Below are 19999 nucleotides of genomic sequence, written 5' to 3'. Positions count from 1 at the left end.
AATCAGATGAAATACAGAAGGTAAACCTTTTACATGCAGCCATCAGCCTGAACGTGCAGCAAACTAGCTATCTATCCCCTGCCAAAATGAGCAAACTTCAGAACAATTAATTACAAAAAATATACAGAAACACTTAACATCGGTGCATCTGCATCTTGTGTTAACCAGAGCCTTGTTGGAGAAATTAAGCTTAATTTACATAGTTTCAGCGACCTAGCTAACACACAACAAACCACATGCAATTTCAGACTAGCAGTAGATGAGTATGGGCTAGCGGGCAGTTACAGTTTTAAGTGTGGATTGTGTACTTACTGTTATTTCAAACTAAATGCTGCTCTTCTGTCACATTCTCTCCTTTTAACGAGAGGAAGCAGCCGTACGTTAACGTTACCTTTTGTTGCCTCATACTGGTATAGCTAACGTTAAACTAATATGGCATGCAATTAAAACATGTCTGCTTGTGTATCCTTTGACACAGCTCTATCAAATAATCAAATATTAATCATGTAATATTGACAGTAAAATAATAAAATAAACATCTTACCTTCAAGTCCCATCAAGTTAACACCGTTGTAAGTAGGGTTGCCACCTTTTATATGGAGAAATAAGGGATGCTCCCGTCCCTCCTCCGCAAGTCCTAGCTCAGGTTTTGCTTAACAGCGTGACAGTGTTATATACATATGTCAGCTCTGCAGCTGTTACCTGTAGAGGAGGCGTCATTAATTTAATTGAAAACGTGTATTGATTAGGCTGTTAAATACAAAAGGATGTGGTCCTTTTTTTCCCTAAGAAAAAAAAAAACAATTTTTAAAAGTGCATCATGTTTATGGCTTATACAGGATAGATGATAGGGTTATTTATTCAGATGTTTTATATTGTACATTGTCATATTTATATCATGTATCATATTTCTGACTTATAAAATAAATAACTATCTTAACCTTCAGCCCAAAATCTAAGTGAATGGATGGAATATCGGGATAATATTTGTGCTGATTATTGCCTAGCTATTTGTTTTGGTTACTGTGTAATATAGGCTAACATAGGCTATAATATAGGCTACAGTTGGCAATATACAATTAATTAGATAACACACCATGTCTACCTCGGGGGAGGTCTGAGGTATAAGGAATCGAGCGATTCCACTCTGTGTAGTCTGCTCTGCTCAGACATGGGTAGCATGTGCAGCATGCTGTTTGGGGTCAGACACCCCTCCATGGGCGACTGAAAAAGCTTGATGGCAAACTGTACAGTTTACCTTGTATTCATTGCCAGGGAAAGGGCTGATCATTCAGCCCAATATCTCGACAGCCTCTTATGTTTCACCGGGGAACTTCAGACATTTTTGAAATAATAAGGGAAAGAAAAATACAGCAACTGAGGGTGCTATATTTACTTGTAAGATACAAGGCAGCCACTGAGTTACACCTAATGGAAACGATGACGCTGACGTGAAATCTAACACAGCACGCAGAGCTTGTTGGTCTGTAGCTCACCACTAAAATTAAACTTCCCCACTCCGCTTGTATAACTGGCTTGATTTTACTTGATGTTATGTTATTCTCAGCACTTTGAGGACCTAGTGCATATATGAAACGACGTGTACGAAAATACTTGACAAATCACGTCCCTTATTAATTCAATACGGACCGAGCATTTTATTTTCCAGTACAGGATGATCCTGTATCATAAGGGACGGGTGGCAGCCCTAGTTGCAAGAGGTGCAAGTGGGAAATCAGTATGCACATGAAATGAGAGTGACGAGATTACAGTCCTAATGAGAGTGAGACAGCTTCTGGTTTCCCTTCACTTGAGCACTAAGTGATGAGACCGCTTCATGCTCCTCCAATCACCAAACCCCATCATATTCCCCCATTCACCTGTCAATTACATACACCCATCTCTAGAAACTAACATGAATCTGATAAAACTACAATACTGTTAGGTCTTCATTCGCATCTTGATCTTATCACTGCTGTTCATTAGTGCGAGTGTAACAAAGTTACTTTAAAACATGAGATGAAAAATTAGTAATAAGCAATTGGAGAGTCAGTTTTTCATGCCACAGCTTACATATTCATCATTAATTATTCCCATGATTTAGGCTACTGTGATGAAAACTCACCCTCAGTGCATGAATGTCCCCCTCCCACAACTTCTTTGAACGTCAACTGACAATTATAATTATTAATAGCATTTTATATTTTCTTTTTTGCGCTGTTCCTGTCCAGAGTGAAACTCTGGTGTTACAAAATACGTATGGCATACTTGTCACAGATTCTGTGATTTTTTGCATTCTTATAATGATAAATTAGACTATGCCAGTGGTTCTCAATCCTGCTCCTAACGTTTTCCATCTTTCCCTGCTCTACCTACCTGACTGAACTCATCAGTGGCACTTTTGATTGGCTGAGCACACCTGATTTAATCAAGAGCATGTTAATCACGTTCAGGTGTGTCTGGAGCAACGATAGATAGAAGATATGCAGGGCAGGGGTCCCCCAGGAGCAGGATTGAGAACCACTGGGCTATGCAATGGATAGGGTCAGGAAAAGGTCATTTTAGCTATGTTGGAGAATGGGAAAATAATTTACACAGTGATGACATATTCAAAATGTCAAAGGCCCGTTAAGTTCAGTAAACTCATCTAAATGTGGTAAGGAACAACTGCATCTTAAAAAGTAGAACAAACTCTGTCAAAATAAGTAATGTCAACAAGGCATGACAAATTAAGTCAAACGAACTTTCATTTGTAAATGAAGAAGGCATCAACTTTTACAGTGCAGGTTACCATTCAAAGGCTATTCAGGCCCCAGCAAAGGATTTTTTTCTGATATCTTGATTATAGCTTAATATAATGTAACATTATACATATACAGACACTTCCTTTTTAATAGGCCTATAACAGGTCATTATGCTGTTGGTATTTATTGTAAAAAAGATAAAAAGAATAAAGAAAAAAAGTAAGCCGCTCTTAGAGGATTTTTTTTTCCACATGTGACAGCTAATAATTTTACATTTTTTTGACATTTTAAATTTTTTTTATTATTTCAGTTTCAGCACATGACAGGTGTCTTTTTTTTGTAGTTTTTGGTTTATTTATTAATTTTTGAAAATGATACTCCCAGAAGTATATTGTGTGTGTTACTTCTGTGTTGTTCATGTTGTTGCAGTCACTGATATTATATTTTTTCACTTGATACAACAACCGTAAAACTTTGTTGAAATTAGATGTTAGTAAATACTTTTAACGTACCACTGTAGTTATAGTTGTGACAGAGTTCCAGCAAAATACTCCACGAACGCCTCACACAGACCTTTTTCCTGATGAGACTTTTCCCAGAATGCTGAGCAACCAACAGCCTTATTGTGGTCAGAAACTTCTTATTGGCTGTGTCCGAAATGGCATACTACATACTACTTGTACACTGATCTTGATGTAAAAATAGTAAGTAGTATGCAGTACACGAAAAATAAGAATTTTGCAGTATACGACAGTTACCCGGATGATGTACTACTCTGGCGAAAATTTGTAGTATACAACCAGAGCTCACGTTGTTGGATACTGCATCTCATGATGCAACGCGGTGATTTCCAAATGCCAAAAACCCCCCCAAAAAAACACAGCAGACGGCGACAGAAGCGGCTCCAACATCAACCCCAGCTGCAGTTATGAATATAAATGTATCGGTTGCATATTTCGGTACAATAAGACTTCATATACTTGTGACGGCTGTGTGTGATGGTCGCACATATAGGCCACTACATCAGTTTAGTTTCCACCTCATTTATCACATACACATAAAATATGCAATATGTAAAAACAGAAACTACCATTTGTCTTCCACAGCCTTTTATTTACTTTCAGTTTCTGAGTTAAGTTTCAAGTTCAAGTTTATTTAAAGCCCAATATCACTGTTTACAGTCTCAAAGGGCTTTACATGCCCACAGCATTACAACAACTAGAGCAGGGTGGCACCCCCTGACTTGATCCTCATAGCGGGCATGAAAAAACTCCTCAAAAAACCCAGATGCTAGGGAAAAACAGGAGCAATCTTGATAAGGACCACAGAGAGAGGAGACCCCTTCTAGGCCAGCCAGGTGTGCAAAAGGTACCAACCCAGTGGGCAAATTACAAACTTAGGTGCACAAACTTAGTTGCTGAGGGATTCTGTAACTCACCTTTATCCATTGTTACCTGCCTGAGTCATCTTTCCAGGTTGGTCCATCAAGAAAAGGGGTACGTGTGGAAACACAGGCTACTTATTGAGTTCCAAGAGGCAAGACGGAGGGAAATGCCATCTTTAATTACCTGAGGGGACCAAACATCACCCTGTGTTTCCTAATTGTTCTTAATGTGTTTTGCTTTAATTTTTTTAATAAGATTATTTGTTAAATAACATGTAAATTTCAGTTGATACATTTGTTTGACTATAACCTTATATATTTATATATTAGTCATGCTCTATTGTTTGTCACCCCCTCTGTCTGTTGTTTGGTGCTGGCCACCAAACTATATGTATGTGTGTGGGAGCTCCCTGTTTTTTTTTTTTTATCCCTGTCTTTTGCCCCTGTTTAGGGTCCCTGTCTTTTGTTTCTGTTTTTGCCCCTGTTTAGGGTCCATGTCCATTGTCCAAGTATACCAGAGTACTGGTTATTTATTTTTCCTAAAAGGCTAAACTTGTTTCTGCTGGTTTTGGACCTCTATCAACAGAAGCCAGACCAGACTTTGTTTAGTTGTATAGAATTATTTTGTTTTTCACTTTATTTTGTTTCACTTTCGGTTTCCAAAGTTTAATGGATTTTCTTCTTTTTTCGCAATGAACTGATGCTTCCTCCAATAAACAGCAAAAGTCTGCACTGCCTCTCCTGTCTCTGTGCCCTTCTCTTGGTCCGCCCTTTACGTACTTTCTTCTAGGGCTACTTTTGATAGATGTTTGTTGTAGTCGTGTGTTGTTCATTTTTAACAGAACAAATAGCCCAACTGATAGCAAACGTGTAGTATACTACACGGGTAGTAGTGTGCAATGCACAGTGTATGCTGGACCAGTACGCAGTACACTATTATGCCATTTCAGACACAGCCAATGTCGCTAGCATAACGCTATTCACCTGGGTAGAACGTGCAGGAGGCAGGACATGACGCAAAAAGTACTCTGCGAAAATCCCAGTGTTTTGTTTAAACACATCGAAAGTGGTGCTTTAGGCTACCGACAATTTCAGCGTCGGCCCTTAACGACAGAAGTCCCCGAATCTTGTCGTCTCTCCAGTTAGACATTTTCATTGGCGTCTTTGTGTAAATTACCCTTCTTTTTGTCCCTCGGATGTTTGTATTCCTCCAGTTTTGCGCCAGACGCATGTTAGAAACGCCATCAAAACTCCTACTTGCTGGCTGTGCATTCTCCGGACTATAATCTGCTCCATTCGCACAAGGACTCAATCAAACATACAATGGACTTTGTACTAGGGGGCTGGTAGAATAAAGTCAGTTTAGAATCTGATCCGACCGATTCGGACATTTGCGTTCATGCAAACAGCCCCTCTGGTTAGAGTCTAAATTATTTCAGGGTTGCAATGCATGTGTGAAAGGGGCTTTTGTCATGTTCTGACCATAAAGAATAGTTTAAAACCACAATTAACTGTCTGGTTTCTTCAACTTTTACTCAGGAGCAAAAATCAGCCTTTAAACTCAAAAGAAATAATGATTTGAGATTTATCTTGATAACTGACTAAATGTTGACTGATGTGAAAATTTTTATCATGATAACATTTTTGGCTATATCACCCAGCCCTAAGTAGAATGATGTGAAATCCAGATAGCCTATTAGTGCACCGCCGGCTATTAATACTCAGACGTTTCTTGCTGACTGAACACTCTTTCTTTCTTTCTTTCTTTCTTTCTTTCTTTCTTTCTTTCTTTCTTTCTTTCTTTTTCTTTCTTTCTTTCTTTCTCTCTCCTTGTCTCTTTCTTTACATCTCTTTTTTTGGGTCTTCCCTCACTCTCACATTCTTCCTCTCTGACACATATTTTCTTAACAGATTTTTATGTTTCACTTGGCTTTTTTTAACCTAAGCCACACGTTTATTTTCTACACACACAATGATCTACTTTTAGTGTCTGTATCCTCGTTTAAGTTTATTAAATGTGTATTGATTAACCACTAACTGTTGAAATGTCCATTTTATGTAATTGTCCTTGCATTTGTCAATATCTGTGATTTTATTATATGAATAATATATTAATTGTATTATATGAATTGAAGTGAATTTCATAACCTCAGTTTAATCATGCTATTGATATGCATGTTATCCTTACAGTTAGGGGTACTAACCAATGACTGTAAAAAGCATGGACAGCGTGGCTCCATGCCCTTCCGTTCTATAGAAGTGAAGCCAAATTACTCCACCATGTTGTCAAATTTGGAGCCAGTTTGTGCAGTAGGGACTTTCTGCTGCTATCTGGAGCAAGAGTCTATGCAGCAGAGACGAGAGTCAAACTGTGTGTAAGTCAGGCACACCTACTCATTTGGTAGGCCCACCCCCTTCTCTTCATGACAGTCAAAACATTTAAATTTAACAGTTACAAGAAATGATAAAATAATGGTAGGTTGGACTAGGTTGCCTGACAAACTTGACTACAAACTCAGCTACTTCATGTAATGAACAGAAAGGGCGCGATGCAGGTGCTGCAGCTGGTCTCTTCTAGCCAACGCTGTCAATCACTTCATTCCCAAGTGTATCCACACCTTCTTACGATATAGTAGAATAAAGTTTTAAAAACTAATTCTGGGGGAAAATAAAAAATGTGCAGATATCAGCACAGGGGAAACTAACTGTTTGAATTAGACACTGTGGTTGGAAAGACACCTTACACAAGAAAAGTGACATGGAAAATAGGCTATTTTGCCATTGAAACACATGGGAGATGGGCAGTGCTGCACATTGCACTGCAGCCTGCAAACAGGGGTGCTAGACTTGTGGTTGCTTCAGTTTTTAGAGATGTTGCGCTGTCCATGCTTTTTACAGTCATTGTTACTAACAATTGGCAGTTGCAATGAAGACAAACATTTTGTGGATTGTAATGGCTCTCTGTTATCATATTGCCCTTTACCAACTTTGGAGGTAACTTTGAACTTGAAACTATAACATTAATTTAAATAGATAATGTTTAGTTCTACAAATCAAATTACACAAAACACCCAAACCGCATTACTTCTGTATCAAAGCTGCTAACATGCACACAGTTTCTGTATTACATGTCTGTAGTTAAGTTTTATTTTTGAATATCTCCTTAAGCTCAAAGCCTGCTGTCAGATCAGCCTGATGCATCTCTCTCATATGTTTCCACATGGGTAAAGCTGTGTTGGTGTCCGACAGAGTGTGTGAGTGCATATTGTCCCCACAATACAGGTGTAATGACACTGGTGCCTTCTGTACTGTGGGATTTAGTGTGGTGATGACAGTCTACTCCTTCCTATAATCCGCTAAATGAGTGCCCTGTTCCACCTACTGAGTAAATATGACATATTGTGTTTAGAGAATTATGGATTGACAGCTGTATTTACAGTCTACTGATTGACAGCTGTATTTACAGTCTACTGCCATAGTCACTCAAAATGGCCATGAGATTTGAGTCGGGTGTTTCCATTTTTTAACTGAGAGCAGAGCTCCATTCTCTGTATGGTTTTATATTCGTATATTTTGGATTTTTGGAGTTCCACAGCCACAGTTCCTGGTCTGTCGTCCCATTGTTAAAAATATCCAGAACATACTCTAGCTGTAGACTGTTTAGCCCTGTTGTAGTGGACTGCCGTTTTCTCTGTGACGGGCTGACAGTGTGAGCTCAGTGGAGCCTGGTCTGGGTTTGTGGACATGGAGAGTGAGGAGCCCCCCCCCCCCCCCCCCCCCCCCCCCCACTGATGCTGCTGCTCTGATCCAGTGGGAATCATATTTGAGCCTCTAGAATGAGAAGACAGGGCAAAGTGGAAATCTCTTTATACATGCTAGTATCTTGGAGTCGTAACAGTGCAGATGTTCTCTACATGATTATTTTTTCATTCACATTTTTTGCAGCTGTATATTTTCAAACAGGGAAGGAAACTCTGTTGCATTTTATTTTGATCACAGTCTGTTTTAATAAAAGTACTTGTGATATCTCACATGTGGCTTTGACTTACAACTGAACATTTAGCCCACTTCATAGAAAATACTGAGATATATATCGTGTATCTAAAAATACCGAGATGTGATGTTTGGTCCATATCGCCCAGCCCTAATCCACATGCACACAGCAGTGGCCGAATTATTTCACTGACAGTTTCGTCAGTGTCCTGCATCATTAGACAACCTAGATTTCTCTATATTTGTCTTTTCATGCTAGATCTGCCCATTTTATGTGAGTGTGTGCTTAACTTGAGTGAGAATCTCTGAGTTCACTGATCTTGTTGATAGCCTCCATTATAATATCAGTTAACTGGCATGGATATGACCAGTTAACTCCTAGAACATGAATGCATGACCAGTTAAATCTTGGAAAAGCAAATGTATGACCAGTTAACTCCTGGAAAAGTGAAGCTTGCCTTGTGACAGCATCCTCACATCTTAAGCAGAGTTTGGCTTCTAAGCAAATGGGTTAGTAATATGGAATGTAGTGCAAGGTTTGTCCTTTGTGATGAAATAATGGTATAATGACTTTTGTTGGTTCCAGACCTAACATACACTGACTCTGAAGTCAGCAGGTGGACATGAAGTATTATTGTGGGCCACTTAAAGAGGCTAGAAGATAGAATTGAAATAAAAATCAGTTAGAATCCTGTTAAGTAAAAAAAGATGATCATTCCAATGTTTTTTTCAGCTGTAGTATGATGAAACACATCAGCCATTTCCCAACCAAGCACTTGTAGCAGACGTTGAATGGGTGTGACCAGATGAATGGACAAGGCAGGGCTGATTTAGGCACTCACACACAGGAATGGGGTATCCCCAGCTGTGTTTACTAAACACAGAATGGGGCAGTGAAAACGTGCACACGCACGGCCTCTCTCACTCTCCCATTCCCCCTTACAGCATCCACTTTGCAACTCTGTCACGCAGGCACACACACACACATTCATACCTAGGGGCAATTTAGTGTCTCTAGTTCACCTAACCTGCATGTCTTTGGACTGTGAGAGGAAACTGGAGCTCCCAGAGGAAACCCACGCAGACACAGGGAGAACATGCAAACTCCACACAGAAAGGACCCTGGCTGGCCGCCCGGCCGGGAATCAAACCAGAGACCTTCTGCTGTGAGGCAACAGCGCTACCCACTGCGCCACCGTGCTGCCCCACTCCTAATCAGTGCTCAATAAAATAATAATAATAATACGTTTATTTAGAGCCCGATATCACTACTTGTAGTCTCAAAGGGCTTTACATGTCTATGACAAAGTCAAATCAAAATTATATTATGCATAAGTTCGAGAAAATAGATAAGTCTTTAGTCTGGTTTTAAAGGTATGGAGAGAGTTTGCCTCGCTAACTTCTGTAGGTAAACCATTCCAGAGGAAGGGAGAGCGGTAGGAAGAGGATCGGTTGCCAACAGACTTCTTTTTAACTCTTGGAATGACTAATAGTCCAGAATCTTGAGAGCGCATGGTGCGAAGTGGGTTATAGGGTGTAATTAAGTCAGACAGGTAGGAAGGCGCAAGCCCATGTAAAATTTTATATGTTAATAGGAGGACCTTAAAATCTGCCCTTGCATGAATTGGGAGCCAATGAAGGGAAGCCAGGACAGGGATAATGTGATCAAATTTCCTCGTTCTGGTCAGAATTCTAGCAGCAGCATTCTGGACCAGCTGAAGACAATTGGTACTAGAGGCAGGCAGGCCAGAGTAAAGAACATTGCAGTAATCGAGGCTAGAACAATGGTTTCTGCATCAGCCATACTTAGAAAGGGCCTAATTTTAGCAATGTTACAGAGGTGATAAAAGGAAGTTTTGGTTGTGTTCCTGATATGAATGACTAGCGAGAGACTAGAGTCAAAAATCACACCAAGGTTTTTAGCTGAAGAGTTTTGAGAGATGATGCAGTTGTCAAAATTTAGGGTAAGATCACTAAAAAGATGCTTATGCATAGGGGGACCAATGACCAGCATTTCAGTCTTGAAATGAAAAGAGTGGATGACATCTCCACAGCAGTTACTTGCAAGTATTGCTGCTCAAGCTTAAGCCCCAGCATGCTTACCTGCTACCCAGCACACCACCAGCAGGTGCCACTCCAGCCACACTGCCTGTCTCTTCCCCTAGTGAAGAATTTATTGATGATGTTGCGGTTTCCGTGCTACACCCCCCTGTGCACAGGGCGCACAGACACACTCCCAGGGACTCAGCCCCCTTTTGTCACCACCACCCCCAATGCGCCGCACCCCCACTAATGCTGGCGCAAAGCCCAACCGCGCCCTCCGCTGAGGCCCAGGACTGATGGTTGGACTGTATTCAGAGTCCCAACTGGCTGCATGGGCCGAAATAACCCAAGACCTGTTGGTTCTCATGACAATGTCAGAGGGTTACAGGCTACAGTTAAAATGGACCAATCAAACAAAAAGCAGTCAACAATCATAATACTTTAAAACAAGAGCAAATACTCATATTAAAAGCTCTGAACCAGTGATTCTCAGCCACAGACAGCAACGCGCTGGCTATGTGAGGTTGTTTACCCAGCAGATCACAAGCTTTGCCAACAATTGCCAGGCTGTGTACATTCAGCAGTCACATTAATAACTCTGAACATGATCAGTCGCTTCATGGAGCAAAAGATCATTGAATCCAACTATCTGCTGCTGCTGTGTGCAAACCCTTTGAACTGTAAAACTTTCCCCACTCATTTTTGATGGGAAAATAAGCGATTAAAAACGGCAATTACAAAAAAACGAGGGGACAGATCAAACAAACAGCAATAAGCAATCGTAATACTTAAAAACCAGAGCAAATATGTGAGGTTGTTTACCCAGCAGATCATGAGGTAGAAAAAAATGCTGGCAGTGTTTGCTCCAAAAAGCAGTTGAGAGGTCTTTTGTTGCCATAACAACAGCTAACAGGCTAGGTTTGCTAACGACAAGCAGTAAACACAAACATTTACCAGACACTCCTAGGATCCATCCAGTTTGACTCGAAACAGAGAGATGCATGATTGTGCCATCACGTAGCTCCTGGGTCGGTGTAAAAACAACCCAAATGTGCTCTTGTTTACAGGACTCAAATTGGGCTTTTCCACACGTTTTTTTGCTTCATACTGACCCAATAACGACTTGCGAATTACTTGACCATTATCATATGAATAGCTCTATTTGCAAATGGATGAGCCATCGAGAGCTGCTTTCTGACTCAGGGACTGAAATGTGCATGTTGTTCTTTTTATTCCCCTCATATAGTTTTACAAAATAAATCCACTTTCTAACTATGTACATTTTAAAGTAGACCGTTGAAGGTTTCAGGGGATTTTTTTTGATGTTTCTAGGACAAAAACTCGAAATTTCTGTTTCATCCCACCAGTGGGATGGCTGACTCCAGAGGGTTAAAGGATGCGTACTTCCACATCTCCATCACCCAGGCCCATCGTTGCTTTCTCCGCTTTGCCTTCCAGGGCCATCTCTACCAGTTCAGAGTCCTACCTTTAGGCCTGTCTCTGGCTCCAAGAGTGTTTTCGAGATGCATGCAGGCAGCACTGTCCCCGCTGATGGAGGCGGGCATGAAAATCCTCCCCTACTTGGATGATTGGCTTGTCTGTTCCCCAACACAGGAACACAGCCTCGCGGACATAGCTGCCTTACAGCAGCATGTTACAAGACTGGGTCTGACTGTGAACCTGGAAAATAGCTCACTTTTTCCAAACCAAACAGTTCAATTTATAGGCGTGGTGTTGAACTTACAAAACATGACAGGCACCTTATCACCGCGGCGTGTGATGGACATCATGACATTAGTTGCACAAATTAACCAGGGGCACCGACTACGCTTCAGGCTGCTGTTATGCCCAGATTCTACCATTGGGCCTGTGACAGCTGCAGCCTCTGCAGATGTTGTTAGCTCAACTTGGCCTCGACCTAGTCCAACACAAGAATAGACTTGTACCCATCAACCAAGAGTGCATGTCTGCACTTCATGTTTGGCGACAGCGGACCTTTCTGACAGCTTGGATCCCACTGGGCTCAACGACCATGCGCAGAGGTGGTTACTACAGATGCCCTCTATCACAGGCTGGGGTGCAGCCATAGCTCCCCCCCAGCACCCCCAAGAAATTTCTGTGGTTTATTTACATTTTTTAATTTTTAATATGTGAATACTATAATTTATAAAATATGAAAAATAAATAAATATATTAATAAAACAAACCGATCATTTTTAGACTAAAAAACATAAAGCCAACACAAGTGATCTGATTCAGCCAATGGGCACAGCACACATTAAAGTTTTGACCTTACTTTCACGTCCTGTCAACAATTTTTGTAACTTAGCATTATCGAAGCATTAGCGAAATCACAATGGGTCATTTTTTACTTCATAAATGTCTACATGTGGAGACTCAATGAAAAGGAAACGAGAGTTATTGTGAACCTGATAGGGCTACAGGTGGCTAATGGTAAGTGCATGACCCCCCCCCCCCCCCCCCCCCCCTTCTGTTGCCTGTTATGAATTTAATGCATTTGGTGGTTGAAGCACAAATTCTGACTCCTTTTTGACTTCTCAATGCAATGCTCATTCATATAACATCAGGTCTATGGAGCGGAATTCTTTTGATTCATTAGTCGAGGTGTTGGTAAGTGGCAGCATGAGTTTGTGATCTTAGAATCTGAGGCTGAAATGTACACAAACCTGTCTGTCCATACACTGTCACATTTGGTTCTCTTTCACAGCCGAGGACAGAGCGATGGGCTTGGATGCTCTAGCACACGATTGGCCGGACTGCCTACTGTATGCCTGCCCTCCAGTTTCCCCTTCTATTAGACGTACTAATCTGAATCCGTCAGTGCAACCATCAAGTTCTCTTAGTAGCTCCATGATGGCCAGTGAGGCCATGGTTTGCAGTACTTCATTCACTGTTGCAGGGAACTCCATAGCAGTTACCTCAAAGAGCAGATCTTCTCTCTTAGATGGAGGGCAACGTGGCCCCCTTGCCCAGAATGCCTCCAGCTATGTGTGTAGCCTCTGGGTCCAGCAAACTTATATTAGATTGCGACCCTACAGTTATAAATACTATTGAGAATGCAGGGGCTCCTTCAACAAGATTGTTGTACGCAAACTGATGGAAACTCTTTACTCACTGGTGTGATGCTTCAGGGTCTTCACCAACACACTTTTCGGTGCCTTCAACAGCTTTCTTCAACAGGTTTCTTCAACAGCTTCTTGATGAAGGTAAATCCCCCTCTACTGTGAAAGTGTATGTGGCTGCTATTTCTGCCAGGCATGAAAAGGTGGAGGATGCAACTATTGGTTAACAAAGTCTGATCCATAGTTTTCTTAAAGGTGCACAGTGCCTTTGCCCATACAGAGCCTCTCCCAGCCCCCAGTGGGACTTACACCGCGTGCTTGACTCCCTATGTACTGCCCCTTTTGAGCCAGTGGCTAAGGCAGACTTGAAATGGGCTTCCTTGAAAACTGCTTTCTTATTGGCTGTGGTCTCTGCAAAGCGAGTTAGTGAGTTACATGCATTTTCAGTCAGCCCAGACTGTCTGAGATGGAAGCCAGACTTCCCTGGTGTCACTCTGTTGCCAAACCCATCTTTTCTACTGAAAGTCATGTACCCATCGTTTGTCAACCAATCAATTGATCTTTCATCTTATGCAGATGACACTGTTGAGCAATGCTCTTTTTTATGTCCTGTTCGAGCACTGAAACATTATGCAGCCATGACAACATCTGTATGCCATTTGGATCAGCTTTTTGTGTGTTATCATTGGTTCACCAGTTTCTAAACAGCGCCTTTTACATTAGGTCTCTGAAGTGATTTCTCTTGCATATAAAGCAACAGGTACTTCTCTCCCAAATGGTGTTATTTGCAACAACACTAGGAGCCTTTCTGTATCATGGGCTGCTCTTAGAGGAATCCCACTCTCACATTTAATCAAGTGTTTCTTTTATTTTGGCACAGAGTTACTATCTAGACATGAAATGTCATGACTGTGGACTTTGTGGAGACTGTGGAGGTTCTTAAAAATGATTCAGGAGATGTGTAAGTGATCTGGCAGCTGGTGCTGGGAGTGGATCTCCACAAACCGATAGGACTGGTGTGCATTGTGTGTTGGTGCTGGGATCAACGGTCCATTTGTGTCAGCCAGGTCAAAACAATTACAGTATGCTGAAAAGTGTTAAAGAGATCCCTGACAGGTAGCATGAGTTTCTCATTTAAAGTTGTTATATGGCCAGTATATGCTATCAGGTTTCTTCAGACAACCAACTCTGAATAGCCTCTCTCATCTCCCAGAACTCTGAACAGCCTCTTTTATCTTCCAGAACTCTGAACAGCCTCTCTCATCTCCCAGAACTCTGAACAGCCTCTTTTATCTTCCAGAACTCTGAACAGCCTCTCTCATCTCCCAGAACTCTGAACAGCCTCTTTTATCTTCCAGAACTCTGAACAGCCTCTCTCATCTCTCAGAGCTCTGTCTGAGGATAGTAAACAGGGCTAAAGGAAAAAGAGATAAAAACACGCAGATGCCCAAAATACAAGCACCCTACATTTTGGCATACTTATACAATTCATACAATTTTAGTCTTGCTTTATACATCCCACTCGTTTGTAGGAGAGATCACTGGAGAAAGACTTGATAACAACAATATTCTGTTTATAGTCAAAAAGACATGGGCAGAACATGTTTGGTCAGAGGTTGGAGGGTCAAAAGGGGGAAAGGGTTGGTAAAGGAGCAAGGAAAACCCTAAACGATCAAGCAGAGTGTCCCTAAAGACATACTAAAGAAATACTAAGACATGTCACAACATTAAATTCATTCTAGTATTCGCGATCACATAGAAGCATGTATTACCACAGCGAGTTTGTCCAGTCACTAAAACAGTTGTTCTGACTGAAACCCAGCTGTCAAATGATGAGAAAAAAAGAAAAATGTGCCCACATTAAAACTGATAGAAATGTTCAGTGATTAAGAGAACAAAAGACAGTGTCATAAATGAAATAAGAGTAATCGGTTTTACTCACATTCAGAATCAGTCCTGGCTCTGAGGCTCCAGCTCATGTCCGGCCCATCAGTCGGGTGAGGCTTGTGACAAAACAACATGCTGATGTAAAAACTATGTGTTTTACTCACTAGCTCCCCCACTAAATCACACTCTGATAAGTCTACCAGATTAATTTCTTGGGACTCTCTCCCAGCATCATGGATGGAGTTAGCCATGATGTGACTAAAGCCGTTTGTCTCCCCCAGTGTTTTTCAGCTCTGTATCATGTGCTTGTACACTGTTCTGGAATGAGCCCTGAGCCACCATTCTGTGTCCTGGACACTATTGTACGGAGGACACATGAGGTCTCCTGATTCTCTCTTAACACCTAAAGTACTGTATGTGTGGCTTTGTGACGCTGTCTGTATCTGTGTGTGTGTGTTTCACAGGTGCAGCACAGGATTACGGGTCAGGTGATGGCACTGAAGATGAACACACTGGCCAGTAACAAAGCCAACATGCTGAGAGAGGTACAGCTTATGAACAGACTGTGCCACCCCAATGTCCTCAGGTCTGTCTAACGTCACACACACACAGACGCACACACAGACACACACACACGTAGATATACAAATACACAGATACACACACTCTTATACCACTCTTATACACACATGCACATACACAGACGGAGACATGCACAGTCACACATACACTCACACATACAGACACACACACACACATACATGTGTCCGCTGGTCTCCTGGCTTCATGATTTTATAAATACGCATATACATATAGATGTCTCTCTCACTCATTTCTCACGTTTCTCACCCTCAGGTTTTTGGGAGTGTGTGTTCATGAGGGGCAGCTCCATGCTCTCACTGAGGTAAAAACTTCATGTTTTGTATATGATTAATGGGTATCCTACCCTGCAGAAATGTGTAATGTGATTAGCCAGGCTTAATTTTGCTATTGTCATGGTTACAGTATATTAACGGGGGCAGTCTGGAGCAGCTGCTTGACAGTGACGTATACCTGCCCTGGTCAGTGAGGATTGGCCTGTCTCTGGACATTGCCAGGGGACTACAGTACCTCCACAGCAAAGGCATCTTCCATAGAGACCTCACATCCAAGGTACACACCCAAACACACTAATACACAAGCTTTACAATATGTGTACATGTTTATAATAGGAATGTGAAAGGTAATGCTTGTTCTGTGATGACAGTAAAATGTATAAATCTGTAAATTTTTACAAACACACAGATACACATACTGTACACGTAAAGATAAACACAGTGTACACACATAGATACACACACTATACATACACAGATATACACAGTATACACACACAGATACACATACTGCACACACACAGTATATACACATAGATACACACACTATACACACACAGTATACATGCACAGATACACATTCTGTACACACAGATACAGTATACACACATAGAACACACAGCATACACACACAGATACACACACTGTACACAGTATACACACAGTATACACACACTGTACACACACAGCTACACATACTGTACACACACAGCTACACGTACTGTACACACAGATACACACAGTATACACACACTATATACACACATTATACACACATAGATACACACACTGTTGTGCCATTGGTATAGGAAAATTCTGGTTAATGGTTCACTGTGAATATTAGACGTACTACTAATATCACTTAGCTGTAACCATAACCTTATTTCAGAACCTGAACCCAGTGAAATTACACTTATTCTGAAAACCTCTATTTATAGCTCAGTGCTCTGAACATTGAACCTAGAAATTACTCAAATAACTCTTCACCAGCCTTAACATATATTAAATAACAGCATTAAAGTAGCTAGTACAATAATACTCTTCGAATTCAATACCTCTAGCTAACTAAGTTCCTGGATCACCACGTTCAATAACATGGAAATAATTTATCAAGTACTCAAATAGTAGGAATATAAACATACACGTTTATTACAATGATCAAATTCAACGGTACAGAATGACTCTAATGTTGAATAAATTGTGTTTCAGGTGGAATTAAGGTAAATCCGCTATACACACACATACAACAGCATCTAAACTACTCACAAGAAGACAAACAACTAAGGGTAGACAAAAACAATATCCTTGTTATCTAAAGTCTGTATGAATTAACAGCTATCCAAGTATGAGGCGTTACTCATGAAGAGGCACGCTTAACCAAAAGAACTATCTGAGTGATGTTCTAGTGGAGTTACTTACACACAAAATGGTAGTAAGTGAAGGAGAGAAAAAGGGTGAAGAAGAAAAGCAGGCCCAGCCACGTTCAGATATGAGAGACCAGAGTATCTGAGGTTGGCAGCAGTATACCGTGAGCAAGACTTTGTGTCTGTGCCGGGAGAGTCTTTCAGCATTGCAGATCTTCCAGAGTAGGGGGACTGGGCCGATTCTTCACAGAGATGAGCAGGGCGGACAGATGGACTACATTACGGTTGACACAACCGGAGCTGAACTGAAGCTGAAGCTAAACCGCAAGCTGAACTGAAGGATAGCAGGAAGTCTGGCATTTTATCTGATTTGCAGACAGGGGGTGCTGCTAGCCTTTTGTGGGTGTTTCTGCCTGAAGGGAGGAGACGCTCCGTGAAATTTAGAAAGTGTTAATTTGTTTTGGTGTGCATTGGTCCTGAATGCAGAGAGGCTTGGGCCATAAAAGAGAGAACTAGGATGAAGGGGAGAGAGACGGAGAGGGTGAATGAGAGTGATAGAAAGGGTCAAGGAAGGGTGAAAAGAGGTAGAAAGGGTAGAGGAAGGGTGGAAAGTGACAGAAAGGGTCAGAAAGAGAGAGAGAACAGGGAAACATGGGAGAGTCTGTGCAATGTTTAACCTCAGAATCATTGAAACATTTTTTAGCCCACATATTGCAAAGTAAAAAGTCTCTCCTCCGGTTGCTGCCCAACAACACATAGATACACACATTGTACACACAGTATACACACACAGATACACACACTGTACACAGATACACACAGTATTCACACATAGAAACACACTGTATACACACAGATGCACACACTGTACACACACAGTATACACACATATGTACACACACTGTACACACACAGAGTGCACACATACACATAGATACACATTAATACACTGTTAAATACACATGCAGATTCACACAAACATGTTAAACAATATTTGTATGGGCTGGGCTTAACTCGTTAATTGATATTTGACATTGGTTGTGATGCTCTGATGATCTGTCTTTGCAGAACTGTCTGGTGCGCTGTGAGAACGGTCATTTCACTGCTGTAGTTGGAGACTTTGGCCTGGCAGAGAAAATCCCAGATTACAGGTGTGTGCACATGCACTCCAGGTTACTGGGGAAAAGACTGACACTGTTTAATGGCCAGCAGCCAACTGTACTTTCAAACTACTAATGCCAGATTCACTCATACACCTGATAAGCATATTATTGCATATCTATTTTTTATTTTAAAAATTAACAAGGAAAATGACACCGTTTCCGAGCAGTACATTTAGTGTCAGGATCAGAGCCAACATATTTAATATCAAAAGCCAAAAATCTGTTGCAAAACCGAAGTGAAAAATCAGTAAAATCTGTAGTCTGTGGATATGTAGTCTATGTCTTTGGGTATGTAGTCTATATCTGTGAGTAAACAGGTTTGGAAGTGAAGTGGAGCAGAAGAGGACTGCCACTCTTAAGATGTGTTGCTTGTTCATTCTCCTCCAGTGACTGTGTGGATAAGCAGCCACTAGCTGTGGTGGGCTCCCCCTACTGGATGGCGCCAGAGGTGCTGAGAGGAGAGCTTTACAATGAGAAGGTGTTTTGTGTGACTGAGCAGTGATTTTGAATTATATCATATTCCACATGACCATAAAATTTTTGCTGTGAATAAATCTCATACACTCCATTAGTGGGTGTATTCCTATCACAATGATTTTTTACTTTTATCGTGACTGGCTGGAATTATTATTTTCTCTTCATTTTAGGGCAGACATAAATCAGAAATAATCAAGTTCATGTATCATGGTTATCTGATTAACAGTTATCAGTTGTACCGGTGTGTTTCAGGTTGATGTTTTTGCCTATGGGATTATTCTCTGCCAGATTATTGCTCGGATTGAGGCTGACCCCGACATCCTGCCAAGGACCGAGGTAAACCTGGGCTGAGTCAGGTCATCACATGGTTATAGTAAACTGTAGTAAACTTTAAACCCTCACAGTAATAATAACAATAATAGTAATAGTAATAATAATAATAATAATACTACTAATAATAACCTGGACAAAGCCCTTCATCACATAATTATATTAAACCATAGTAAACTTTCAACTCTCATGGTAGTAATTTGCAGTCTTTCTTTTCAGTGATACTGAGTTGGTTTTAAAAAAAAAAAAGAACAGTGCAAAAGTTAGTCTGGCCTTCATGGTTATATTGTGAAAATTTCTGACAAGAGGTATAGCCTTGGAAACCAGTAATGCTAGTGATGGCACTAATGATCGTTTGTATGTGAGTGTGTGTGAATATGTATGTTGCCTGTTTAGCGTGTGAGGTCTGTTTAGCATATGTGGGTTTGTTTGTGAGGCCTGTTTAGCGTGTGATTTGTGTGTACATACATGTGTGTTTAGATTAGATAGTGTGTGTGTGATTTGTGTGTAGTGTACAGACAATGGTAATGTGTGTTGTGTGAGTGCGCAGATATGGCTGCATATTGTCGTGTGTGACCAATCGTTAAGTTATTTATTTTAGAGAGGTTGATGCTTTTAATAGCTTTGACATCACTGAGTGGCCACAATGCCGACAC

At 41.0% G+C, this 19999-nt stretch overlaps 1 protein-coding gene across 1 annotated transcript in view; it reads left to right on the top strand.

The window, feature by feature from the left end:
* tesk1a (testis associated actin remodelling kinase 1a) overlaps positions 1–19999 on the top strand; it is a 34370-nt gene that overhangs the window by 10729 nt on the left and 3642 nt on the right. The window contains exons 2-7 of the mRNA XM_030785014.1: positions 15599–15720; positions 15990–16038; positions 16140–16286; positions 18442–18524; positions 18924–19014; positions 19266–19349. Coding sequence (XP_030640874.1) covers positions 15599–15720; positions 15990–16038; positions 16140–16286; positions 18442–18524; positions 18924–19014; positions 19266–19349 — 576 coding nt within the window. The remainder of the gene's footprint in view (positions 1–15598; positions 15721–15989; positions 16039–16139; positions 16287–18441; positions 18525–18923; positions 19015–19265; positions 19350–19999) is intronic.

Source organism: Chanos chanos, chromosome 9, assembly GCF_902362185.1.
Source record: "Chanos chanos chromosome 9, fChaCha1.1, whole genome shotgun sequence".
Taxonomy (NCBI): Eukaryota; Metazoa; Chordata; class Actinopteri; order Gonorynchiformes; family Chanidae; genus Chanos; species Chanos chanos.
Note: the sequence above shows the minus strand (reverse complement) of the source record. Positions and strands in the feature narration are given on the sequence as shown.